Source organism: Crassostrea angulata, chromosome 2, assembly GCF_025612915.1.
Source record: "Crassostrea angulata isolate pt1a10 chromosome 2, ASM2561291v2, whole genome shotgun sequence".
NCBI classification, from domain to species: Eukaryota; Metazoa; Mollusca; class Bivalvia; order Ostreida; family Ostreidae; genus Magallana; species Magallana angulata.
The window spans coordinates 39786177-39814106 of NC_069112.1; the positions used below are offsets into that span (position 1 = coordinate 39786177).

Here is a 27930-nt window from a genome sequence, read left to right on the forward strand (position 1 = left end):
ATATGCATCATTTAAACTCGTTAGGGAACCAGTTTCAGGAGTTTGTGCACATTATAGAATTGATTTTATGACTTTCAAATTTATCAGAACAGGGTTTTTTTTTTTCATTTTTCCAATTTCGTCAGGACATATTTCGTAATGTGATGCAAGGCCGCCATACCTATGCACGATGTAACTACGGCGTAGTGAAGTTTGAACTGTTTATTGAACTACAATAGATGTATCAGAAAAAAATCACGGTAATTACCATTTGCATTGTTGTTTATACATAGTAATAACTTTTTGCGTTTCCCCCCATAGTGTATTTTTGTCGTTTAAACAAGTTTCGATATGTAAACAAAAAGGGTATGGAACATCGGTCAAGTCTAAATGTCATATTTGATATTTTCTACGCTAATACTTTCGTACATTGTTTATTATATAAAATATCATCAGGTCAGGCATTATTATTATCATGGCTATTTTTTCTGTCAGATTTATACGTGTACTTCATGGTAAGTTTCGTAATTTTACTTTTTATTGTAGTCAATCTTTTCCTACATTTGATAAATAAAACGAACGGAAATGAATTGGCTGTTGCGATACAAAGAAGCAGTTTCTAATACTACACACATAACTACACGGGCTATTGTGAATCGTACGGGCTACTGTGAATTTAATGTACGGGGCTTACATACATCATTGCAGGGGTGTCACGCATTGATTAGGAAATATAATGCGAATACAGAAGCTGAAATGTAATATAGTTTCATATATCTGTTGTATACATACAGAAGCTGGGTTAGCGCTATTCAGTACTATCAGTACTTTGATTTTTTATCAAAAAACGACGATCATTTAAAAACTGTGTTAAGCGGGTTTTCCAAAGGAACGGCGAAAATGACTGGCGGCTTTTATAAGGAGCCACACACAGTCTAAGCAATTATGAATCCATATGTCAAAATGTTTGTATTTTATATTTGTCTTTAAAAATTTCAATGTAAAAATTCGATCTCCCCTCCCCTACCCCTATAGTGTGTCCCACTCTATTACTGGGGATCATGATTTTCACTATCAAGAATATACACTACCTGCTTCAATACAAGTTACAGCTTTTCTGGCAAAGTCGTTTTGGACAATATTTTTCTTTTTTAAGGGTGTTATTTACTCAGGGTTTGAGTTCTCAAATTCCGATTGTTAAAAAGTTCAATATAATGAGTAAAATTTGTTCTAAACACAAAAAGTATTTATGAAATGAATTATTATTGACAAAACATTCAATAGTTTTACTTAATTATGGAATTATGCTCCAACAAAAATTGACTTTTAGCCAAACAGAGGAAATTCGGACTAAATTTTACAGATTTTGTTTTCTGCTAAAAGTTTTTTGGCAGTAGTCTAATATTAAAAGTTAGGCTTTTATATTTAAGTCTACGTAATTTTGCATATTTTCCGTTGGTTTTACCTCACTTATTCATTAAAATAATCTTATGGCCCGAATAATAATAATATTGAAAAATGCTTAAAAACATTAAAAGACATCATATCTCAAAATTTTGATCATTGACCTCATATAAATTTTATGCCAACAGAATAAGGTCAATATAAGTAGTTCAATATCATAAATGTTTTTGTATTATCATCATTCAATTTTTTGTAAAATTGAATCAAAAATGGGTAGGGATTTGAAAACAGATAGAGGAAATTCGGACTGAATTATTTTTAAAAATTGATGCTGAAATCTTAATGTTGTGTACTTATTTAGTGCCATTACCATTCGTAAACTGTATCTTATTTTTTAAAGTGTTTAATTATTTGTAATATTTTTATAATTAAGAAAATCTCAATCGTAGTGTAAAATTTTATGGGATTTTTCTTGAATTTTCAATAAATATTCAATGGCCATTAACTCAAAAAGTAGGTCATTGACCTACTTTTCTGAAAGTGAAAAATAACAATACAAGCAAAGGTCTATAACACACAATAGATGGTTTTTCATTATCATCAGTGGATTTTTTTTTCATTCTGAGTAAACGTCATCCTTAATTATAACAAATTAACAAAATTTCATTTACCTAAGAATGCTTTGGTAAAGTGTTGCTGGCGAAGTGAAACATGTAAAATGTTGACAGACGGACGGATGCCGGGAAAAAATGATCAGAATATCTCATTTGAACTCTCGGCTTACAAAATGCTTTTGTAAATCGTGTTTCTTAGAGAATATGGAATGTACCAAAATCTATATAAAGAACCAGTGAGTGTTGATGAAGCAAGGTATAATGAAAGATCTGAAACAAAGATCATCTTGTGAGTTGTAACTAAATTGAATTTAATATTCATCAGCTATTTGTAATTAATGCATAGCACCTTGTGCATGCAAAAAAATAAAAATGGTTTAATGTTGTAAGTAGGCATTGAATATTGCAGGGCTTAGACTTCACTAAAACTGTCACTATGCTTGTGGTCCCTTTAGGTTCAAAATAAAGTAGCCCACAGTCAAACGTGTTAAGCTCACATACCAACTAATGTGACGTGAAAATGTCTAGGGAAAATAAACTGCAAACAAGTTTGTTTTTATTAAATAATCTTTATAGATTTTCCCTTTCTACTTTTTGTTCAATCTATACACTAGGCAAAATTTCTGGAACTCATGCAGTGTCACCAGACTTTTCACAATTTACGTCCAGATCATTGGCCACCAAAGGCTCTACTACTGGTTCACAACTTTTAACTTACTGTGAACCCCCCCTACCCCCAACCAACCCCCCCACCAAAAAAAAACCCCACCCAAAACAAACAAACAAACAATCAACCAGACTTGATGGCCCGGTATTCTAAACTAACCTGATCTTTGCATCATAATACAAGTACTATTGAAGATATAGTTATAATTGCATAATTGATCGTCATTCTAGTGACGTTATATAGGCAATGTTTCACACGAAGTATTGAACAATTTTTGCAAGGCGCTTAAATATACTGTCAACAGTTCTGGGTAAAAGTACGACCTGACAAGCAGTGAAATTACATTGGACAAACGGGACGAAAGTTGCAGACCGTGTTCGGGTTTTCAAGCAGCAAATAAAAGATTCAGAAATAAGAAATATATGTAATCACCTTGCCAAGGAGACCGAGCTTGTTTTTTTTCTCAAACAGTCATAAAACATAACGCATGTATAAGAATAATTAATACCATTTATTTAGTTAAAAACGAAAAGATAGATATAAAAATAAGGGGTCATTCATAAATATGTACGTTAAATATAATACAATTGGTGCTGAATGCAATCAGGACCCACACACATATATGGACAATAAATATTTACAAAAACAAACAATAGATGACAGAAAAGACTAAAATGATTATGCAACACATCTATACTAATGAATTAAGACATTTCGCCAATAAACTACGACACGCCCGCACCAGAGTAACTGCTTACAGCTTTAATATATCAACACGTGTGCTATGATGTCCGTGGGCTATAATTGAATTTTACCTGATAAATAATATTAAACCGATATGATAAAAACCTACTTTCATTTTTGATAAACCAGAATTGAAATGGATTTTTTTTCTCCTTCAAAACAGTCTTTTATCTGAAATTGTTATTTAGAAAAATGATAAAAATTGTGAAAATTGACTTAAAGAACAAAATTTAGAGTGATGATGTACTAAACACTCACTGGTTTGAAATTAATGCAACTGCAACAAAAATAATATTAAGACCACGTACATGTATACATGTATATCACCAATTTCAGTTTAAATTTTTTATCCCTGTCCGCTCCTCCAAACATCTAGCCAAGCAGTTTTTTTATATCAATGTTAAAGGATATGTTAAGAAAGGAATTTAAAAAATGGACACCGTATAATATTGTATAAAAAAGAAATAACATTATGGTTCTACATACTGTGGTTTCATCAATGCTCGCTTAAAAACAAATTTTCGAAGATTTCGTTTTTAAAGTTTATCCATGAATTTAAATGTTCATTGAAGAGCAATTTCTACTATCAATTTGTATTGATCGGGTCATTGGCCATGAATTGGCGTTTACTTGAAACTGTGATTTTCACTTTATCCCCGATAATGTTTACTCTTGAATATTAATGAAACCACAGTATTAAGGATTGTATCGTTTTGATGTGTAAAGTAATAATTCCTGCACTTTTGCGGGATATAATCTAGTGTATAAAAAATGCATGACAGACACCATCCCCTCCTTTCACTGTATATACATAAGTAAACATGAGCATAAAAAAAACTGCGTACCCACAAAAAAGGCAAGAGGCACAAAAATTAGGACACATTTGTACCAACAGAATTAAAATCTTTAAAATACTAATAAACCGAATACGATATATTAAATAAAAAATGAAACATATGGCGTAAAAAAAAATATGAAAATTTTAACATGTAGAATCACATGTAAACTCATATTGCTAGAAATTGCTTGTATTGTCGACTATCACGAATGCTATTGCAAAGCAATCAAGTATTTAGCTCAAGTCACCATTAAGAAAAATATATGGATTTAAACTGACGACTTAATCTGACATGTGTTTGATTACCATTTTAACTGAGGACAAATAAATGAAAATGAAATTAATCAATAACCCACCATGTGCTTCTCCATTAATAACTCTCTATTCTTTTTTTTTGGGGGGGGGGGGTGCGTTAATAACTGTATGTTTTTTTTATAATAGTATTACAATTCGAGAGGAAAAAAAGGGGGACAACACTTATTTCATTATGGAGATAAACATTTACATTTTAATTCCAGTCAATAGCAGTTATTCCATTAGTCTGTATACCTAGCAATGTGGAATTGTACAGTACTCCCATCGGTTGTTGGCATTTGTCGTATAACACCAAGGACCTGTGCCGTCGATTGAGTTTCGACAATAGTTGTCTTGATCAGCCAGTTCATCAAACCTGTGTGTATGTGGTGTTTGGGAATCCCAGCGCTGACATGGTTCTCCCTTTTTTGTCACGTTTATAGTCCCAAAGTATTTCCTACCAATAGGATCATTCTTTCGAATGCATTCCAATGGGCGTGTCACTGTAGGAAGGAGGAACAAGACGCATTTAAAATGCAATATCAATATAGAAAAAAAATTCATTGGAAACTAAACGATATGTTTCATGCTATTTGACCGGCTTTAAGAGTCATAATACTTTAACGTTCAACAAGTTTCCATTGTTGAACCGTTTTGACGTAAACAAGTAAAATATAAAAAACTAATAATTGAAGAACGACTCAAAAACAAAACTTGTACCACAATAAGGGATGTTGCAGATTTCAAAGCGCTTTTTTGGATCTGTAGTATAGCACCATGGAGCGGGCTCACCATCCGGGTTTCTGCAATAGTTTTCTGGGAGACTGGTACGAGGGTGTGAATGCGGAGTCTGAGAATTCCATGCTTGACAGATTCTCCCAGATTGTGTTACGCTAACCTTTCCTGTATAATCGTAGCCTGAACTGGATCTTTTACATTCGTCTTCAACAAGACCTGTAAGGTTAAAGTGTATATATGTATTGAATCTCGTATTTTGTCGAATCTCGAATAAGTCTTCTTGGCCTTCGTACTTCTGAATTTTTGTAATTGGGTCATTTTTTCAGGACTTATATTTTAACACTAGATATCTTGTGTATTATTTTCTTTTATGGCTTGCAGTAGCTGGAAAGGTCGTCCGTAAACCTTTCATATTATCAATAACTTGAATATTGCATTTGTTTGCATTGTACATATTCGATAACCATGTTGACATATCACAAAGACCAGCTACATCTTTGTAATCAAATACCATGAAATTGTATGATTTATATCACTTGGCTCATTTTGAAGTAAAGAAATGGATAATTTAAATACTGTGGAATCATTATAATTCGTGGGGGCTCAATTTTCGTGGAATTCGTGGGTGGCTCTAACCCACGAATTTAAATTCTCAACGAAAACAATTTTAGAAAGAGTTATCTTTGGTAACCGACGCATCCACGAAATTACATACCCGCGAATGAACAAAATAGTCACAGTCCACGAAAATTGGCCCCCACGAATTTAAATGATTCCACAGTATCCAAGCACATATTTTGCCACTTAAAATAAAATTGTAAAACAAGTAGTTATAGCTATCTTCAAATCCATTATCAATATGTTTGTTAGCTTCATATGAACTACGATCTAATATACTCCAAAGCATTTAAAAACAGGTCAAACTTTTAACATGCAACTTTTTGAACATGCACATACATGTTGAAAAGAGTGTATCGAGTCACTAGATTTTTTTTTATCTTTTGGCATTTTTTGTCTGGCTTATCTCTTTCAATGACGCCTTTCGATTCCAACGGAAGCCTGTGTCAAATCCTGGTGAAGAAATTGATATTTGAGGAAAAAATCGTGATTTTTCTATCGTTTTCTTTGGTTATATCTCTTTCAAACATATTTCAACAACACGTGTATAACAAAAGAAATTAAAAAAATGTTTATAAACCACAGGTTTCATTAGTACAAAGGGGACTGCCCTTCATTTTAAAGACCGGGATGGCTCTAAGTTCTCCTAATTATAACTTTTTGTAAAATAATTTGTAATACGTTACAGAAGGTCGTATATTTATCGTGGTGTTATTCATATATCTATATAATTTTAAATAGAGAAATGTTGTGACAACAACATTGGAAACAATGCATGCTGAAAACAATATGCAGCCATCGTTATTTTTTTTTTTGTTACACGGTCACCAAAAGGAGTTCTAGGGTCTGCCCTTAAAACATTCTTTTCCAGATGTTTCTGAAATGATATACAATCTCGGAACACTTGTTGAAACAAAAATGTTGTGTATGAGTTAAATGGACAAGATCTTTGATTTGACATAATGAAAAAGGGCATTGCCCTTCAAATTAAGGACCTAAGTACGTTATAATCTTAAAAAAAAATACTTTTAACTGTTGTAAATTTTGTAATACTTTATAGAAGTAATTAGGTTTATCCTTATGAATACATGCTACATGTATATCATACGGGTGGTGCTTTATGAAATACTTCCGGCAGTGCGAACTGATTTTGACACAGCCCCTTGCTTCAACGACCTATTTTCTATAATTTGCTAGTACTTTCAACATTACTATATCTACCTCAAAAATTGATATTAAATGGATTTTGTCAAAGAATGAAGAAAAACACATAGCTGCGTAGCATACGCGTCTTGTTTGTCTCAAAATTTTGATTACTTAAGCCCCCTTCTGACTTGATTTGTGTAGTTTATAAAACTGCAAATTACGTTAACTGTCAAGAAGTTCATCCTGACGACACCGTGAAAACAGAGCGTTATCCTTGTGTTTATATACATGAACTTACCGAAAAAATGTTTCATAAGACTATTTTTTCCACCACCAGTAGGCATATTTATTCACTATTTTCAATTCAGATCAATAGGCTCGTGTTTGTTGAATAAAACATCAACAACCGTTCCTCGTTCGAGTCAATTCAAACTAACAAGCATTCGCAATTTTGTGTATATCATTTAAGTCTTCTGATCAGTATTTCCATTTAATCAAGTGAATAAGCTTTTAGAAAAATTACTTAGAGCTAAGAAATTATTTCAAGGTATATTTCAGTGAAACTTAACATTAAAACAGTTTGATTTATCTCAGAAATGACGTACTAAATTGTATTGCGCAAGGTCACAGAAACTTGTCGCAGACACAGAAACATAACGTTGCATCATCGTTTTTTTATCTTCGAAAAAAATCAATTCAGGTCATATATGTGACTGTATAAAAAGCTTTATAATATAAATCAAATTGTATTAGATAAATAAAACATTTATTATATTTGCTTTATCCAACTCAATGAAATGGTTATATTTGCTCGGCATGCCTCGCGAAGATATACACCATTTCAACTCGTTGGGTAAAGCAAATATAAAATCACACAATATAGATATCCACTATATATATGTATACATGTATATATATATATATATATATATATATATATATATATATATATATATAACACAAAAAGTTTTTTTCTTATATATAAAAATTAAAACAGCTACTTACTATAATACGAAAGGCTATTGTTCAATTGCCGTCCCATTTCAGTGACTGTCGTATTTAAGGTATGGCAAGTATTATAGGTGAGGCACAATCCTGTATTATGGTTAAAGTTAAAAGTCCTACACCCGAAACTACAGAGCATGGCACATCTTACAACAGAGTCTGTGTGCCTGTTTTCTCTTGGTTCAAAAACACACATTTTGCTTTCAAACACTGGAATGACTTCATAAAATTGATATACCAGAACCGCTGAGGACAATTTAAAAAGCAACACCAATCTTAACATATCAAATGCCCGGATTTTCATTTTTCGTAATTAATAGGAGAGTATGTCCTTATGTCACAATGGCTAAACTTATATTATAATTTTTAAAACTTGTTGAACTCACTTTCCTACCAGCTATGGTAATTGAATTGTGATTGAAAAAAAAAATGTTGTTCTTCTTTTTTATTGACAACATAAATCGATGTTACAATAAAGAATGCCGTTTACATAGCATCGGATAAACAGATATTAATATGTAATCAGAGCATAGCTTGTTGGAAAGTTCATAAAAAAATCCTAGGCACTGATAAGCATCAAAAAGCATAACTGAGTGGCATAGTTAGTTCACACGGAATATGCTTAATGTAGTTATAAAAAGACAGTGAAAAGCAATAATCACTCTTTGAATTTTTTTTAATTTCAAATGTTTCATGAATAATTTGACATTTTTTATTTATTTTGGCTTAAACATTGTGATGCTATCGTCTTTTTAATCTATAAGAAAATGGAAATAGGAAATATTTATGATCTGAACACAGCCACTCCCATATTTAAATGTTGACAATTCTTTATTACACCCAAGTGCACATTTCTTACATGGCTTTCTAAACTCAGTGGCGCCTGGATAAATAATCTATTCGTCTGTTCGGCATACGGTTACACTCCTTGTTAGTTTTTCTGCAGTTCAATAAATCAGAGTAGTATAGTCTGTCCCTCTTCACAAGTTGATTTTCGAGGTTTTTATTTTCTCCCGCTGCTTGAATAATCTAATGTTCGGACAATAGTATTAGATAAATGTTTTTGTTTTTTCTTTCTTTGCAATTTTCTATAAATAATGTAACTACACGTACTCACCAATTGACTCAAGGGAAGAGTGGGTGAAAAAAAGTCACCCATGATGATGCAGATTCGGAGACTGTCATATGCGTGGGATTGCATGATCTATATAAAAGACACGTGTCTATATGTGAGTAACAGTTGAAAGAATTGCAGCCAATATGACACAGTATGCTGCATCACAGAAGTAACCTGCAGGCGTGTTTACGAAGCTATCTTAGGACTACAGTGTGTCCTAAGTACATCTTAGGATCCGTCTTAGTTTTAAGTCTGTTTCTCGAAGCTCTCCTTAATTTAGGAACCGCCGTAACTTTGTCCTTACTTTAGGACATCACCTACCTTGTCTTCAGACCGTCCTAAGGCTTTAAAATCACTCTTTTTGGAATATTGGGACTTGTGAAGATTTTTCTTAAGACCGGTAGAATAAAGCAATATTTTCTACAGTTCCCGCATTTCCGACAAACCTCAAACTCCCAATACGGGAGGGTGGGGGCATAGTCATTGATTCTATCATTTATGTTCATTTTAACAAAATTATGTGGAGAGAGACCCAAAACTCTCACCTCCCCCTTCCCCGTTGCCACATGCCTGCCTTTAAGCAATTTTTTATCGCAAATACAGTCTCTGTTTGGCGAATGAAAATTTATTTTTAATATCTACAATGTACACAACGTGAGATACATTTTTAGTTTTAATTCGTTTGTAAATCCAAATATCCTTGGCTATAAAGTAAATTTACATTGGCTAATTTTTATCACTTCAAGCTAAAAAAAGATAATCTTGAAAAAAATTGTAATGTTAAATACCAGTATACTGTATTTATGTATTTTCGAGATATATTATGACTTATTACTTATTTTATATGTTCGTGTATTCTATATTTTGCAGATAAAAGGAAAATGGTTGTGTTTGTACGCGTGTTTATTCTACATGTAACGATGAATTGTAAGACATACGCGTGTTTATGTATTACATGTACTTGAATGACAAGATTATCAAATGTTAATTTACACTCAAAGAATGCAAACGTGTTGTTTAAATAATTATTTGCTTTGTAAGCCAGTTATGTCCTGATACATATTTCCTTTAAAAAAAAAACCCAGTCATTTAGATTTCGGGGGGAGGGGGCCTTTTTCTTTTTGTGCTGTTTTTTGTTTTTGTGTTTGTTTGTTTGTTTGTTTTTGTTTTTTTTAAACTAAATTGTTACTGGACACTAATATATTTTTAAGTATTTGTAATTTTTAAAAAAATGAATATATTAAAATTACTTGGTTTAGGCATATTGTGTAAACTACCGACACGTACGCTTTTCTCTGGCGAACTATTTAATGATTTATCACCACTAAAGTATCTCAAAATCGATCTGTATGAATAAATATGAAAAATAAGAATAGTTGTAGAAGGTGAGGATATCCTAACTTAAGATGTTCCTAAGTTACCGTCGAGCTACATCTTAAGACGTGTTCTAAGTTGATCTTAGGATGTTCCTAACTGTTCTCCTCAGTTCTATCTAAGGAACACTCTTAGGTCATATCGTAGGAAAGTTTCGTGAACATGCCTGCAGTATGTTTGTTTTCTAACGGTTCGTATTTGGACACCTTGTTGAATAACTCAAGCTTTGCCTCGTACATCTTTGATGACATAGCTACTACATGTGACAGGGTTATGGATATCAGCATAATATGAACTATGAGAATGTTCATACTATTTTATTTAGTCTTGTCAAAAAGCAACAATATCTAACGGAAAGGTTTAACTTTGGTCAGGCTTTTTTTATGTCTCATTTGTAATCCAAAACTAATAACTTGACATAAACATGTTTCCCAATACATATGCAGCATCTCAGGCTAGTTTGAATTTTTCGTATAACTCTACATTGTATAAGAAGTAATTGGCAGTGATTTGAAAATGAAGCCTAGTTTCTGATTTGGTAGTATATATGTTTTTTAAATCCTTTTTATAAACGCAATCTTTTCCTGAAAGCCTATCTTTTGTTGTTTAAGGTCTGATATCATAAAAATGGTCATCAACTGTCAACATTTTATTTCTTTTCAAAAACAAGAAATGAAGGACTTGTTATCATAAATTTCGATTAGCGAAATAGAGGGTGCCTTCTGTTTTTAGAAAAAAATAAAGAACAATAGAAAGAAGTAAGTATACATGCACAAATGTGAATCATGGTAGAAAAAAAAATTACATGTATCACGCAACTTCCACTTACCATTGTTTTGGTATTGTTAATAAAATATGATAAAACTATGATGCACGTGCAGCCAAAATTAAACTAAGTGGCATCGTATGTTATTTTTTTTTAATGAAATGTTATCGCAAATAAACAAAGAAAAAACACATGTTTCAAAAGAAAATGTGTATATTACGATGTGAATTGCCGTTTATGAGTATTCCAAGGATATTTAAACTAAAGTCTTACGTATTATGTTCAAGAGTTTAGACTTTGGTAATCAATATTTGCAATTTTAAATCTGTGTTGTTGAAATTTCGTATAGGTCAGTGATTTTTATATCATTATATAGTACTGTGAGAGATGACAACGATTTTGAACAGTTTATGTAATCACACTATGTGTGTGTTGATGTAGAATATGGATACTCTTATTGTCAGCTTAAAATGAGAGGTTTTTTGTTTCTTCTTTTTGTTTTTGGTCGATATAGAACAACTACGAGCCTATTCTTTTCATCAACAACAGATGTAATACCGACTAAACGATTTTTTTTTCAAACACAAGGATGTAGATTAAATTTGCTTGTCTGTATTATAATCCTTTGTTAATAAACTGAAGAATGGGGGGTGACTGTTCAAGTAAACTGTGAATCGGCAATTAGCGACAACATGAAAAAGTAAAGTGGTAAACAGGTAAGCGGCATGTTTATTCACAGTACTATTTTTTTTTGTTGAATCAATTATACATGCAAATACAAAGAGTTAAGTTGGCAAGCTTCCATAAGCACAGGGTGAACTAAATGTTAACTGCAATGTCTTAAAGGGCGACTGAGTTAGTCACATTTCAACTGACTGAATTTGAGCGATTTATCATATATTGCAAGCTACTTTTGATTACCTTATGATGTGCAAGTTCTGCGGTTGTTTTTTTTTTCTGCCGTATTTTGCAGGTATAACAAAAACAGCAGAAATCATAATCGCAAACTATTCTAAAACTATTGACAATTTTTTTCTCTTATTGCGATACGTTAATGCGGTTATTAACCTTAATTTACTCGTAATATCCTTTTTGGGTGGAACAGCTCCCAAATTTCCCACTTACTAAACATGTATATGTTACAAGGGACGTCTTTTCTACAAGATGTGTCTTTAAAAATACCCACTTGAAAACGTGATTTATTTTTCAGTGAAATAGATACACGTATCTATATAATCGCAGGAATTAGAAACGCATAATCTAATTTAATATTTTTTAGGGTCTCATCCCATTTTAACATTTACTTGAATCCGAGGCACAGCTTTAGTTAGCGTTAGTGTATTGATTATAATTTACATGGACCTTTATAATACGTACAATGACAAAACTACTAACGTCAGACATATTTCAAGCAAGGAAGGTGACACCCTGCTCGACCAGTGATTATTCCTCATAAAAGACTATATATGATATGGGCCTAAAATGCCCCCCCCCCCCCCCCCAAAATGAGCATCATCATTTTACTGTACTTCTTTGTTTTCTTTGTACAGATATCTATGTGATGTTTTAACATAATATTCAATTTGATTCAAGTGCTTACAATTTAGAAATATGACACCGTAAAGACAACCTTTTCCCGCCATTTTTGCATTTTAAGCATAAAACTACTTGTTTTCAAGCAGTTGTTCTTTTAGAAAACATAGAGCGCATGCTTGAACAAACAAAATATCTAAATCAGAGATGTATCTACCCAAGACCATTAAGTGACAAAAGAATTGTTCTTGTTCAAGGATGCGCTCTATATTTCCCATTCGAAAAAAGATAATAAAAATGTCAATTTTGACTAATTTTGATTGAATTATAGAAATAGCCTCACGTTTGACGTCATATACTCCCTGTGAGTGCAAATAAATCAAATAGATATAGGTGAAATATATATTATATACCAACTCTTCTAAAAAAAAAAATAACACGACATTTCATTGTACCCGAAACACTTCGAAAAATGACGAATTATGGGGGCCAAATTTAACTCATATCATATATAGTTCTTTAATCTGTATTTAAAATTTCTTGGATTTTCTAATTAGTAATAGCCAGTATTCTCTAGCGTGGATTTTTAACCTGAAAGGGCAATAAATATCACAATTATCAACAATTAGCGAATTATATACATGACAGTCTTTGAGGAGTCTTTTTTACAATGAAATCCTTATCAATTCATAATCCCTTTTTAAAAAGTCATGCCCTTTTGGTCAAGGATGGGTCAACTACATTGGAAAGTACAATGTTATTAATGAAATCACTATTACTAGGTTAAAACCTTCAATTTAATTAGGGCCCCGCAAGGATTTGCGGGTACCCTATAGTAATCACTCTGTCCGTCCGTCCTTCTGTCCGTCCGCCTGTCACTCTTCTGTCCACAAATTTCGTGTTTTTTTCTAATAACTTTTTTTATGGCTGCCCAATTAAGTTCAAATTTGGTATGGTAGTTCAGTAGGCAGAAATACATATTTGATGCTAAGTTTGGTTCTCTATGTCTTCTGGTTTGGAGCTGGGGTGGTGGGGTAGATTCCTAACTATGCATAAGAATGAATGGGCAAAGAGAGATAACTGCTGAGAATGAATGGGCAAAGAAAGATAACTGCTGAGAATGTTACCATTGTATACATGGAAGGCTGTGCAATATTTGTCCTTTGGGATTAATTAACCGTCCACACTATTTTATTTTTTAACTATTTATTTTATTTTATCTGCCTTAATGTTGTTAATTTTAACAGGTAATCAGATAATAACCCCATTCTGTCATTTCTGAAAAAAAAATCTTATTGTAAATTTAGAAGAAAAGGATGAGAGAGCAGAACAATTAATCCCCTGGGATTAATTATCTTGCCTGCTGCAGAAAATTTAGAGGCTTATCTCTATCTGTCATATCGAGATTAATAAACACCTTTGTCTGCACTGATGGTTGTTTTGAAGCAAATTAAACTCTCATTCCATGAGCTGCACACTAATATTTTTACCCATCAGTTTAAAGGATGGCATTTGATAAAGAATATATTTCATTAAATAAAAAAAAATATATGAATTACAATAAATTTAATTTTTTTTATTAGATATCAGTTTTTTGATTCTTTTTCTTTTTTAATGGATGTTTTGGTGTTGTTGTTGTTTTTGGTTGCTATGTTTATATTAAAGGAAACTTAAGAATAGTACCTGAAAATGTTCCTTCTGTAAGCCCTGATTAAATTCAATAAATGGATGAGAGCAGAATAATTAATCCTCTGAGATAAATAAATAGAATCTCATTTGATTTGTAGTACATGTATAATATGATTTTTATCAAACTTGTGTGTTTTATTCCCTCACTAAGGCTCAAGAAAAAAACACTTTATTTGTTGGATGAAAATCATATCCAACTACAAATCATGATATCCTATATATTGCAGTTCTTTACATCTTATGGTGGGCATTTATTTTTCATCATTGTTAATATAAAGAGGATGGAATTCAAAGTTTTTTTCACTTCTCTATATTAATTGTCATAGCGGGGCCTTTCCTGACTGGTCAGTTTTCTAGTTATAAAAAAAAAAACATTACAATAGAGTACCTCAAAATGGAATTAATCAAATTACAATTACTTTGTAGATGAAATAAACTAAATAACAAATCTGTCATCAAAATTAACTAAAACCATGATTTAGCTACAACACACACTAGTAAACTCTTAAGGTGATATGCTATGTTACGTTACATATAAACAGAAATGCCTTGATTATTTATTTTTTCTAAGATATGTTAAGATTTGATTATTGTACTTACAGGTTAATCATTTGTTCGACTCTTTCAACTGTCTGTAGCACAAAGCAAATGCAAATAATGCACATTCTGACCACACGACTACCGTGAATTTGAAATCTGACAAATAGTTTTGAGGTATTTGAGACTACTGGACGCATAGCATACTTTGACAAATGACCAACACAAAATCTAACTATCTCTGTCTTCCGTGTGGTGTATTTTTTGGAATTACTTGTTATAAATACCTTTAAAAGGCGTGACTCCCCCATACGCTGGATTCGACTCCTCCTTTCTCTTGGTCAACTCCCCCACGTTGGGGGTTATATACGGTGTATATAATTTTGCAGTTTGAAAATTATTATGTAGGGTACATGTAGCATGCATGTTAAATGCACGACAGCCAATTAAAAATCTTTTTATAGATATACAATTCCATTTAATTTTTTTTTATCGATACTGTAGGTATCTTCTTTCTGCATCCAAATGTGAATATCCAGTAACTGTTCTGTTAGCATCACAACTGGTAAGTTGAAGAAGAAAACTTAAAATTTTTCATTTGAACTTGTGTTAGCATACACTTTAGTATTGAACTGTCTGATAAATCTTTGGTAGTCCATTAGATTCCCTTCGAACTTTTGACAATGACAACATCAAACAATCAACCATCTCAAAATCCATAAAACGAAACACCAATTCAAAGCAGAGCAACACGGACCTCTAAAAAGATAGAGGTAGGATCAGGTGCCTAGGAGAAGTGCACATCCTCTACTGACCGGTCACACCCGCCGTGTGTTATTTGTCGTAATCAAGGAAAAATCCGGAAAAGTCCGTAGACAATTAGATGATTTGTTATGGTCTAAGAATTAGCATGAAAAATATCAGTCAGCATGCTACCAAGTGAAAGATTGTTTTTGCTGACAAGGTCGTTGTATCGACAACAGAACTTAAGAAAAAATAACTTCAAACGAGACTGTTGATTGTCCTGTTTATTCAACTTGCTTGTCAGCAGCTTGACTCGCCTTAGAAACTGTTCATACGAAGAATTATCTGAGAGACACAACATCAATGCAGGTGATAAAGGTATATTGCTTCATAAAAAAGGAAATTCGACTATAACAAAAATTAAGTCATCACGATTATCATAGAGGTTACCATCAAGGGTGTTGTTTAATCAGGGTTTGGGTTCTCAAATTCAGATTATTACAAAGTTCAATGTCATGACACTGGATGAAAAATCAAGTTTCAGCAAAACTGAAACTATATGGAAACCTTGCTGAAACTTGAAGTTGAAGTTTCATGTATAGTTTCCGCAATGCGGAAACCATTATATCGATTCAGCAAGTATCCGTTAGGTTTCAGTCAGCAGAAACTTTAGTCTAAGATTCGTGATGGTTTCCGCAATGCGGAAACTAAATTTGAATTGTGTGAAAAGTTGTGTAAATTATTATGGAAATATCAATCAGTTTCAGAACATTTCCGGTAGGTTTCAGTATGCTGAAAATTTAAGTTAAGATTCCAAATGGTTTACGCATTGCTGAAACTATTACTTAAAATAGGGTTTATTTTGTAAATAAAGCAATTTATGTTCATCCTTGATTTGTTAATTGTTATATCTTATTGTTTTTAATTACATACCATGTTATTTATACTTGTGTAACATTTTTTGAGGACTTGCGTAATTTTTTGTTGTACATCACCGTTTTTATCCGGTCTTAAAGATTTTCTATTACCGTATGCAAATTCTATGACCGATCAGCCATTCAGAAAGCCGCACACTCTGGGGCTATTTTTACATTCTTTGTTTATGCTAGGGGAAGCTGCACCGATATTTTTGATCGTTCAAGACACCTCCAACCTCCCCATCCAGCCACCATTTTTTTATGCACCATTTATATGTTCTATAATTTTGCGTCATTTTTAAATAACTGACTGGCCTTTTTTATGCACCACTTTTGTTTCCATTGTATTTCATTAATGGTAGTTTTTTAGCATGTGAACTAGTTTTAGCAATTTTGCGGCTGGGAGTCCCCTATTGTTTTTTACTCTCCAATTTGTTTTCTAGTCAAATGTTTGGGGATCTTCCAGCCGCTTTTGTTTATGTTTATATGTTCTATAATTTTGCGTCATTTTTAAATAAATGACAAAATTTTAACAATCAAGAGGTGTTACTGTTTTTTATTCAAATGGAAACAAACAAGCGTCAATGTTGCCTTGAAAAGTAAAGAAGGGGTTTAACATAAATTGATTTGAGTTTAATAGTGATATCATTTATTTTCAACAGGTTTAAGTTTAATTCTAGCCTAATGATAATGAATCCGTACATACTAAAATGTATAGTAAGGTTTCAGCGTGACTGAAACTATATGTATACATTTAACTATCTTCAAATGCGGAAAAAAAGGCGATTAAGAACCTTACTAAGTAATTAATTGAATTTGAAAAGAAAAACTGATGTCTGATTTTGTTTAATGCATATGATGAAATCATTAATCTTAGGTACTCGGGCACGTGTATACATTCTTTGTCCAGGTGACCTCCTCTGTGATTTTCCTGTATATTCTGTGTGGATTGCAGGGTTTTTTCTGTCAGGAGTGAACAAACACTGGATGAAAAATCAAGTTTCAGCAAAACTGAAACTATATGGAAACCTTGCTGAAACTTGAAATTGAAGTTTCATGTATAGTTTCCGCAATGCGGAAACCATTATATCGATTCAGCAAGTATCCGTTAGGTTTCAGTCAGCAGAAACTTTAGTCTAAGATTCCTGATGGTTTCCGCAATGCGGAAACTAAATTTGAATCATGTTAAAAGTTGTGTAAATTATTATGGAAATATCAATCAGTTTCAGAACATTTCCGCTAGGTTTCAGTATGCTGAAACTTTAAGTTAGGTTTCCAAATGGTTTACGCATTGCTGAAACTATTACTTAAATTGATTTGAGTTTAATAGTGATATCATTTATTTTCAACAGGTTTAAGTTTAATTCTAGCCTAATGATAATGAATCCGTACATACTAAAATGTATAGTAAGGTTTCAGCGTGACTGAAACTATATGTATACATGTAACTATCTTCAAATGTGGCAAATAAGGCGATTAAGAACCTTATTAAGTAATTAATTGAATTTTAAAAGAAAAACTGATGTCTGATCTTGTTTAATACATATGATGAAATCATTAATCTTAGGTACTCGGGCACGTGTATACATGTGTATTCATTCTTTGTCCAGGTGACCTCCTCTGTGATTTTCCTTTATATTCTGTGTGGATTGCAGGGTTTTTTCTGTCAGGAGTGAACAAAAGACTGTTACATAACATATACATAGTACGAAGCGTGAGTATATAATTGGAGCCCGGCGGGAATTTTTTTTCAATTTGTGTGTACCTGAGTTAGTAAAACTGATAAGTAAATTATAATTATTTAGTAAAATAAATCAATATACCTATTTTGTAAGACTCGAGCTCCTTCTTAAATCATTTAGTTATCATTTGAATGAACCTTGAGGTACAGTAACTAAATAAGCAAACAAATTAAGGTAAAGTCGTTGTAAATTTTTACAAATCGTAATAAATATTCGTACAACCTGAAGTTTAGAGCTAATTCATTTCCTTTTTAATACCACGCCAACACATGTACACAGGAATTTTTCAAAAAAAATTCTACAGTTGATAATAACAGGTAAAACCCACTTGGAGTTTGAGTCTAATATAATAATTGTTTATTTACATGCATTTCAGACCTAACTACATGTATGACTGTATCATGCATCATGTATCACTGGCGTCGGAAGCAAATTGAAAGTGGGGGGGGGGGGCCTAGGCTAATCCTCAGAAATATTGAGAAAAAACCCCAATTCCCAAAATCATGAAATTCCTAATCCGTGTTGGGGGGGGGGGGGGGGGGCTAGTATGCCTATTACTCCAACTTCTCAATCTTTCAAGGTAAATTTAGGAACAATTACATTTCCGGCGAGAAAAAGTGGGGGGGGGGGGCTATATGCCTATTGAAGCCCCCCCCCCCCCCCCCCCCGGTTCGACGCCTATGTGATTCGTGCATTTCTATACTTTGTATTTACTTTCTGTACTGTAAACACAGATATTGATACATGTTTATGAAACGTGCACATGTTTCTGTTATAAGATATAATAAGCATTATTTATAATTTTACTGAAGTTATACGTTATATTACAAAATCAGTTTAAAATCCAGCACTAGCCATGTGGTGCACGTGATTTTAATCCCATTTTTAACATTTGATTATACATTCGTATACAATATACCAAATAATTAAAATTATATTTTGTTTATATATCAGTCCGACGTGTACGTCTTACTTCCCGGCTTGTGTAACGCGTTTGTATTTTAATTTCATATGTATTCTTAACGTAATGTTCATCGTATGACCAATCAGTGCACATGTGCAACTGTAAAATAATTGCCATCAATTCATCGTAGTTGTAAAATCACCGTACGGGTGAACGCTGTTAACCGGACCCCGTTAATTGATCGGCATCTAATTATATTTGTGATTTCTGTGTGTTCATGCAGAATCTGCTCAGTGATGAACATAATATTATCACACCTCTCTATTTTGAATAAGAATATGACCGTGCTTAGAATCGCGGTGAAAATTGGACAAGTCAAGACTAACTTGTCAGTAAACTATATATGGCTCTATCATATTTAGTTTGGCAAAATCATCAGTACATGTAAATAAAATATAGTTAAAGACAAAATCTGATACATATGTCTCATTAGAACTTGTTTAATGTCATTAGACATTTGTAAACAAACGGTCGGCCATTTTTTTTTTGGTTAATCACGTGTTACAAAAACAATTGTAACAAACACACGCCAATACTTTGTCGTATTTAACCAGGAAATACTGACTCCGACAGTTCTTATTAAAAATAAATATACATGTAAAAAGTATACTATTCGGTAAAAAATGATAATTTTGATTAAACATTATTTATTTTAAACTATCCCAAGATGCACTTTTCCAAGATTTAGCGGGTTCTGATTGGTCAGTATTGGCGCACTTTATGATTCCGAGCGAAGGTTAAAATGGACAAGAAGGTGCTGTTGTAAAATTGAGAATTGAGAAGCATTAATTGCCTCTACAACAAGGAGATAATGCAGGAACGAAGAACTCATGTCAAGGTAACTTAATTCACAATATAGATACTCCCAATAACATGTTCAAGGCTCTAATTTATCTCTCATTTGTAAACGAGATCTCGCGCCATCAAATCAAGATGGCGTCATTTTTCAAACTTGGTTCGGCGTTTAATTTTTATTACTGTATCTCTTTTAAATATACGTTTTGACCAAGTTAACCATTAACCAAGTTTATATGCATGATAATCAAGATTATCCAGGGTATACACATAAAAATTATAATTATATAAACGTCCCTAATATATGAATGCTTGGTTGGTAAACAAGACGAACAATGAATCTTTCGCACATTATACAATTTACAAACTCTAAATGTAACGAAAAAAAATTATTAATTAAATCCGGAAAATGAAATCTTTCACGTTTTTCTTTTTCAGCATTGACAGCATACAAAGTCAATGTTTCCGGTGATTAGTTGCATCCTCTGTTCGGTGATTCGGATGAATATTTTGACCAGCTGGACGATGTGAACGCAAGGTATTGCTTTGAAATTGATTATTTTCACCATTAACTTATACATGTGTTGGATGTTTATAATTTACTGTAGTAATTTTTGGGAAATCAAGGTCTAAGTTCTTGAAAATTGATTGGGGGGGGGGGTGAAACACACTTATTGTTGATAAGTTTTTCCATTGTTCAACAAACAATAATTGAATCAAAATGAAAATAACATAGCTTCAAACATAAAATGAAACATTTTAGACCAGATACTACTGTAGTCATTATATGACATAGTTTAAACAGCAACTGGCAACTGCATAGTAACTTCTGTATTCAGCATTTTATTCAGAATGCTTTTATTACATGTTAGGCTGAATGACTTATGTTTATTGTTTAAAAATCTAAATGAAATTTTATTATTCATGTTTAAGATAAATAGAACAGACATAAAGTACAGCCCAGTGAGAGGAACAAGTTAATCGCCAGAAGAAGAATTTTAATGCTACCACTGTCCAGAACTACTAAGTCTGCTGTAGCCATGATGTGATCATATGAGTGCTTCACCGGTCTGGACAATGCTCGAAAGTCCCCCAAAAAGGCCTATTTCCATAAACTACGACTCGGGTTACATGAACAACAGCCAAGGACACTCCTTAATGATTCGAATGGAGACATCTCTACGTCCCGACTAAACCTCTGCAGAACAAGACTTTTTAACTGTACAGTATTCTCATTTCAAAAAACCTATAAACTATAAAAGTACTTTTTTATATGATCAAATACAAGTATATTACAATGTCTGTCTGTAAGCTAGAATCTTAGAAAATCACATGGTTTTGACTTATTAAATGATTGATTAGACCTTGCAGATATTAACTTTCATTTTCTTAAATAATTTGTTATACATGTATTTGCAAATATTGCATAAAATATTAGACTCCATGTAACATATATCCCCACACCTCCAAATTGATAAGTGTGAACTACTTTTTTTCCATTTCCTTGTTTAAACATTTATTGATAACTTAGTTTTTATTTGCAGCAATGTATGAACAATTAAGAAACCAATCTTAAATGTAACAACACTGCATTAGGAGATGAATGCATGGGTCATAGAAATGATAAAATACACCAAACAATATTCAATTATGTCGAATATGAAAATATATAAAGACAACATATACCCCATGTATTACAATTTTTATATAACAAAATTATTGGATGGAAAGTTGTTTCCATGTGGGTTTTTTTTTAATCTGTGTTATGTTACTAATATATAATTGGAATTAGCTTTTATATTATAAGTAAAATGCTGGTATTGATGAATTGTAAGGTGAATGATCTGTGTGATACTTTGTATTTTATACATTCATACTACAAAAAGCAAGTACATGTACATGTAGTAATACTTGTCATATATAAACAATGTATATTTTACTTCATGTCTTGGATTTAAAAATATTGATGTAGGTAAAGTAGTGAAATGTAGGGAGGTAAACCGTGTGTTAAGAAGAATATTCATCAGGAATGAAGTGTGTTGCAATCAGCATAATTAATTAAATGTGTACATCATATTTTTGCACATGATTTGACAGACTGCTCCATTGTTAGCTTTTTATTGGCCAACAAGCTTACCATATCTCCCTCTGGTTCATCTATTAAATACTGATAGGCTTATGATATTAAAATCTGATCAGTTGGTACATCATGGGTGGAAATGAAAAGTTCACTTTGGACTTAATGGATTATCAAAAAAATGATATCAAATTCTGTTCTATTGTAAAACATTAGATTATATTACCGTACTAACAAAGAAAAGGTTTATCCCAACTTGTAAGTGGGTCACTTTGACCTCATTTTGGAATTTATTGACATATTCAAATCAAATCTGGGTCATACCTCTATAATCAACTACTATCTTGTAGTGTATTTTTTTTTTTTTTAAGATGGATACTTTAGACTTTTCAAAAATATTTTATGGTGTACATATTCATTGTAGTTTAAAACAAATTGAGACAAGTGTATCATGTTCATGTTACAGTAAAGTTTTCTTTGTTTATTCATGTACATGCAGTTATTTTGTAAATTGCATTCATATTTTTAAAAAAGTAAGATCTTTGTTGCATTTTTAAAGGGAGATTTGATAGGCATTTAATCGAGATGAAAAAAAATACAAATGTAAAGATCTCTATGGGAGTTTTTTTTCTTGTGCAATTTTATCATTTTTTAAATAAAAGTCTCTAATAAGGGAATTGCCATATAGATGTTTCTCCATTATTGTATCTTGGCTGTATTTTATTTATTATTGGAAACAATTTCTGATTTTTGAACAAAATAAATTTGGAACTGTTTGAAATTGTTTTGTTTTTACATAAAGTAGAAACCTTGCTCAGCTTTTGTGAAAGCAAAAATATAAAAAGTTTCAGTAAGTTTCAGTTGCGAAAACCCTTTGTAAACAGTATGTTTCCCAATTGTATATGGAGGTTGAAACTATGCAGAAACTTCAAGTTTCAGTAAGTTTCCGTCGCGGAAACCATTTGTAAACAATATGTATCCCAAAAGTATATGGAGATTGAAACTATGCAGAAACTTCAAGTTTCAGTAAGTTTCCATTGCGGAAACCATTTGGATTCATGGACAGCCTAAGTTTCAGCACTGCGGAAACTTAATGAAACTTGAAGTTTCCGTGCTGAAACCTGTCGGAAACTTAAAGTAACCTTAAGTTTCCGCAGAGTTTCCAAAGGGTTTCCGCAGCGCTGAAACCAGATATTTCATCCAGTGAAAAGACTGTTACATAACATATACACAGTACTAAGCGTGAGTTTATAACTGGAGCCCGACAGGAATTTTTTTTTCAATTTGTGTGTACCTGAGTTAGAAAAACTGATAAGTAAATTATAATTATTTAGTAAAAAAAATCTAGCTAGTTGTATATCGCAAACAGTGTATGAAGAAGTATTTTACTTAATACACTCAATAAATTAATATACCTATTTTGTAAGACTCCTTCTTAAATCCTTTAGTTATCATTTGAATGAACCTTGAGGTACAGTAACTAATTAAGCAAACAAATTAAGGTAAAGTCGTTGTAAATTTTTACAAATCATACCAAATATTCGTACAACCTCAAGTTTAGAGCTAATTCATTTCTTTTTTAATACCACGCCAACACATGTAAACAGGTATTTTTTTATATAATTCTACAGATGATAATAACAAGTAAAACCCACTTGGAGTTTGAGTCTAATATAATAATTGTTTATTTACATGCATTTCAGACTTTACTACATGTATGACGTGACTGTATCATGATTCACTGACATCGGAAGCAAATTGAAAGTGGGGGGGGGCAGAAATATTGAGGAAAAACCCTAAATTCCCTACCCAAAATTTTTTCCCCAAAATCATGAAATTCCTAATCCGTGATCCGTGCCGGGGGGGGGGGGGGGGGGGGAAGCTAGTATGCCTATTACTCCAACTTCTCAATCTTTCAAGGTAAATTTACGAACAATTACATTTTCTGCGAGAAAAAGGGGGGGGGGGACATGTGCCTAATAGTTAAGTCTAACTTTACACTAAGCCCCCCCCCCCACCCCCGGTTTCGACGCCTATGTGATTCGTGCATTTCTATACTTTGTATTTACTTTCTGTACTGTAAACACAGATATTGATACATGTTTATGAAACATGCACATGTTTCTGTTATAAGATATAATAAGCATTATTTATAATTTTACTGAAGTTATACGTTATATTACAAAATCAGTTTAAAATCTAGCACTAGCCATGTGGTGCACGTGATTTTAATCCCATTTTTTAAATTTGATTATACATTCGTATACCTTTCACGTAGAAATTATACCAAAAAATTAAAATTATATTTTGTTTATATATCAGTCCGACGTGTACGTCTTACTTCCCGGCTTTTGTATTTTTTTAACGTACTGTTCATCGTATGACCAATCAGTGCACATGTTTAACTGTAAAATAAATGCCATCAATTCATCGTAGTTGTAAATTGACCGTACGGGTGAACGCTGTTAACCAAACCCCGTTAATTGATCGGCATCTAATTATATTTGTGATTTCTGTGTGTTCATGCAGAACCTGCTCTGTGATGAATATAATTTTTTCACACCTCTGTATTTTGAATAAGAATATGACCGTGCTTAGAATCGCGGTAAAAATTGGACAAGTCAAGACTAACTTGTCAGTAAACTATATATGGCTCTATCATATTCAGTTTTGCAAAATTATCATGCAGTACATGTAAATAAAATATAGTTGAAGACAAAATCTGACACATATGTCTCATTTGAATTTGTTTTTTGTAAACAAACGGTCGGCCATTTTTTTTGTTAATCACGTGTTACAAATACAATTGTAACAAACACACGCCAATACTTTGTCGTATTTAACCAGGAAATACTGACTCCGACAGTTTTTATTTATAATAAATATACATGTAAAAAGTATACTATTCGGTAAAAAATGATAATTTTGATTAAACATTATTTATTTTAAACTATCCCAAGATGCACTTTTCCAAGATTTAGCGGGTTCTGATTGGTCAGTATTGGCGCACTTTATGATTCCGAGCGAAGATTAAAATGGACAAGAAGGTGCTGTTGTAAAATGGAGAATTAAGAAGCATTAATAGCCTCTACAACAAGGAGATAATGCAGGAACGAAGAACTCATGTCAAGGTAACTTAATTCACAATATAAATACTCCCAATAACATGTTCAAGGCTCTAATTTATCTCTCATTTGTAAACGAGATCTCGCGCCATCAAATCAAGATGGCGTCATTTTTTTCAAACTTGGTTCGGCATGTTAATTTTTATTACCGTATCTCTTTTAAATATACGTTTTAACCAAGTTAACCATTAACCAACTTTATATGCACGATAATCAAGAATATCCAGGGTATACACATATATAGTTATATAAACGTTCCTAATATATATGAATGCTTGGTTGGTAAACAAGACGAACAATGAATCTTTCGCACATTATACAATTTACAAACTCTAAATGTAACGTAAATATTAAAAAAAATTATTAATTAAATCCGGAAAATGAAATCTTTCACGTTTTTCTTTTTCAGCATTGACAGCTTACAAAGTCAATGTTTCCGGTGATTAGTTGCATCCTCTGTTCGGTGACTCGGGTGAATGTTTTGATCAGCTGGACGATGTGAACACAAGGTATTTCTTTGAAATTGATTATTTTCACCATTAAATTTTACATGTGTTGGATGTACTGTTGGATTACTGTAGTCATTTTTTTGGAAATCAAGGTCTAAGTCCTTGAAAAGGAGGTTGATGGGGGGGGGGGGGGAGTGGTGGAGAAACACACTTATTGTTGATAAATTTTTCCATTGTTCAACAAACAATAATTGAATCAAAATGAAAAAAACATTGCTTCAAATATAAAATGAAACATTTTAGACCAGATACTACTGTAGTCATTATATGATATAGTTTAAACAGCAACTGGCAACTGCATAGTAGCTTCTGTATTGAGAATTTTATTCAGAATGCCTTTATTACATGTAAGGCTGAATGTTTATTGTTTAAAAATCTAAATGAAACTTTATTATTCTTGTTTAAGATAAAGAGAACAGACATAAAGTACAGCCCAGTGAAAGGAACAAGTTCATCGCAAGAAGAAGAATTTTAATCCTACCACTGTCCAGAACTACTAAGTCTGCTGTAACCATGATGTGATCATATGAGTGCTTCACCGGTCTGGACAATGCTCGAAAATCCCCCCAAAAGGCTTATTTCCATAAACTACGACTCAGGTTACATCAACAACAGCCAAGGACACTCCTTATTGATTCGAATGGACACATCTCTACGACCTGACTAAACCTCTGCAGAATAAGACTTTTTAACTGTAAAGTATTCTCATTTCAAAAAACCTATAAACTATAAAAGTACTTTTTTTTATATGATCAAATACCAGTATATTACAATGTCTGTCTGTAAGCTAGAATCTTAGAAAATCACATGGTTTTTACTTATTTAATGATTAATTAGACCTTGCAGATACTAACTTTCATGTTCTTAAATAATTTGTTATATTTGCAAATATTGCATAAAATATTAGACTCCATGTAACATATATAGAGGATATCTATATTGTGTGATTTTATATTTGCTTTATCCAACGAGTTGAAATGGTGTATATATTCGCAAGGCTTGCCGAGCGAATATAACCATTTCAACGAGTTGGATAAAGCAAATATAAAATCACACAATTATAGATGTTCTATTTATCTCATACAATTTGATTTATACTATGAAGCTTTTGAGACAGTCCCTTGTGTGACTTGTGTTTTTTTTTTCAAAGATTAAAAACGATGATGCAACGTTGTGTTATGCGGCTATTGTGACCTTGCGCAATACAATTTAGTACGTCATTCCTGAGATAATTCTAACTGTTTTAATGTAAAGTTTCACTGAAATAAACCTTAAAATAATTTTTTAGCTCTAGATAATTTTTCTTAGGGCTTTTTAACTTGATTAAATTGAAATTCCGATTAGAAGACTTGAATAATCAAGTTTGTTGACATACACAAAGTTGCGAATGCTCGTTAGTTTGAATTGACTCGAACGAGGAACAGTTGTTGATGCATGATGTTTAATAAAACAAACACTAGGCTAGCCTTCTGATTCAAAATTGAAAATAGTGAATAAGGATGCTTACTGGTGGTGGAATAAAAGTCTCATGAAACATTATTTCGGTAAGTTCTTGTATATAATCACAACCAGAGCGCTCTGTTTTCATCGCGTCGTCAGGATGAACTCCTTGATAGTTTTTGTAGTTTTATAAACTTCACAAAGCAAATTGAAAGTTGGAAGCGGGCTAAATTTATGAAAAATCTTGACAAACAAGAAAAAAGGGTCTTGTGGTAACTTTGCAAAAAAGTTGGGGGGGGGGGGGAAACCTCCCCCCCCCCTCTCACAATAGCCCCCCCCCCCCAGTTCCGACGCCTGTGCTACGCAGTTATGTGTTTTCCTTCATATTTGTAATTTAAATCTTTGACAAAATCAATTTTATATTAATTTTTGTAGTAGATATAGTTATGTTGAAAGTACTAGCAAATCTACGAAAATAGGTCACTGAAGCGCTGTGTCAAAAGTAGTTCCTACCGGAAGTATTTGATATAGCATCACCCGTGTGATATAGCAAA

The 27930-nt window shown here is 32.4% G+C and overlaps 1 protein-coding gene and 1 long non-coding RNA gene across 2 annotated transcripts; one reads left to right on the forward strand and one right to left on the reverse strand.

Moving 5' to 3' along the window:
• Window positions 1–4795: 4795 nt before the first annotated feature.
• On the reverse strand, window positions 4796–9670 carry LOC128174320 (plasminogen-like). Its single transcript, XM_052839895.1, has 3 exons — window positions 9611–9670; window positions 5261–5573; window positions 4796–5043 (listed from the first exon to the last, which is right to left on the reverse strand). The coding sequence occupies exons 1-3, from the start codon at window positions 9668–9670 to the stop codon at window positions 4796–4798; spliced, it is 621 nt and encodes a 206-aa protein (XP_052695855.1).
• A 10030-nt stretch (window positions 9671–19700) lies between these two features.
• LOC128170825 (uncharacterized) lies at window positions 19701–21714 on the forward strand. Its single transcript, XR_008241914.1, has 3 exons — window positions 19701–20268; window positions 20664–20763; window positions 21159–21714. It is a non-coding gene; the product is annotated as an uncharacterized LOC128170825 (long non-coding RNA).
• Window positions 21715–27930: the final 6216 nt, after the last annotated feature.

Excerpts from the sequence above, each read along its gene's own strand:
- LOC128174320 (XM_052839895.1), bottom strand. The coding sequence starts at position 9,670 with ATGAACATAAATGATAGAATCAATGACTATGCCCCCACCCTCCCGTAT. Across the intron at positions 5,574-9,610 it reads TCCCGTATTGGGAGTTTGAG|AAGTACGAAGGCCAAGAAGA; the intron begins GTTTGTCGGAAA and ends ACAAAAATTCAG. Across the intron at positions 5,044-5,260 it reads CTGCAACATCCCTTATTGTG|TGACACGCCCATTGGAATGC; the intron begins GTACAAGTTTTG and ends TCCTTCCTACAG.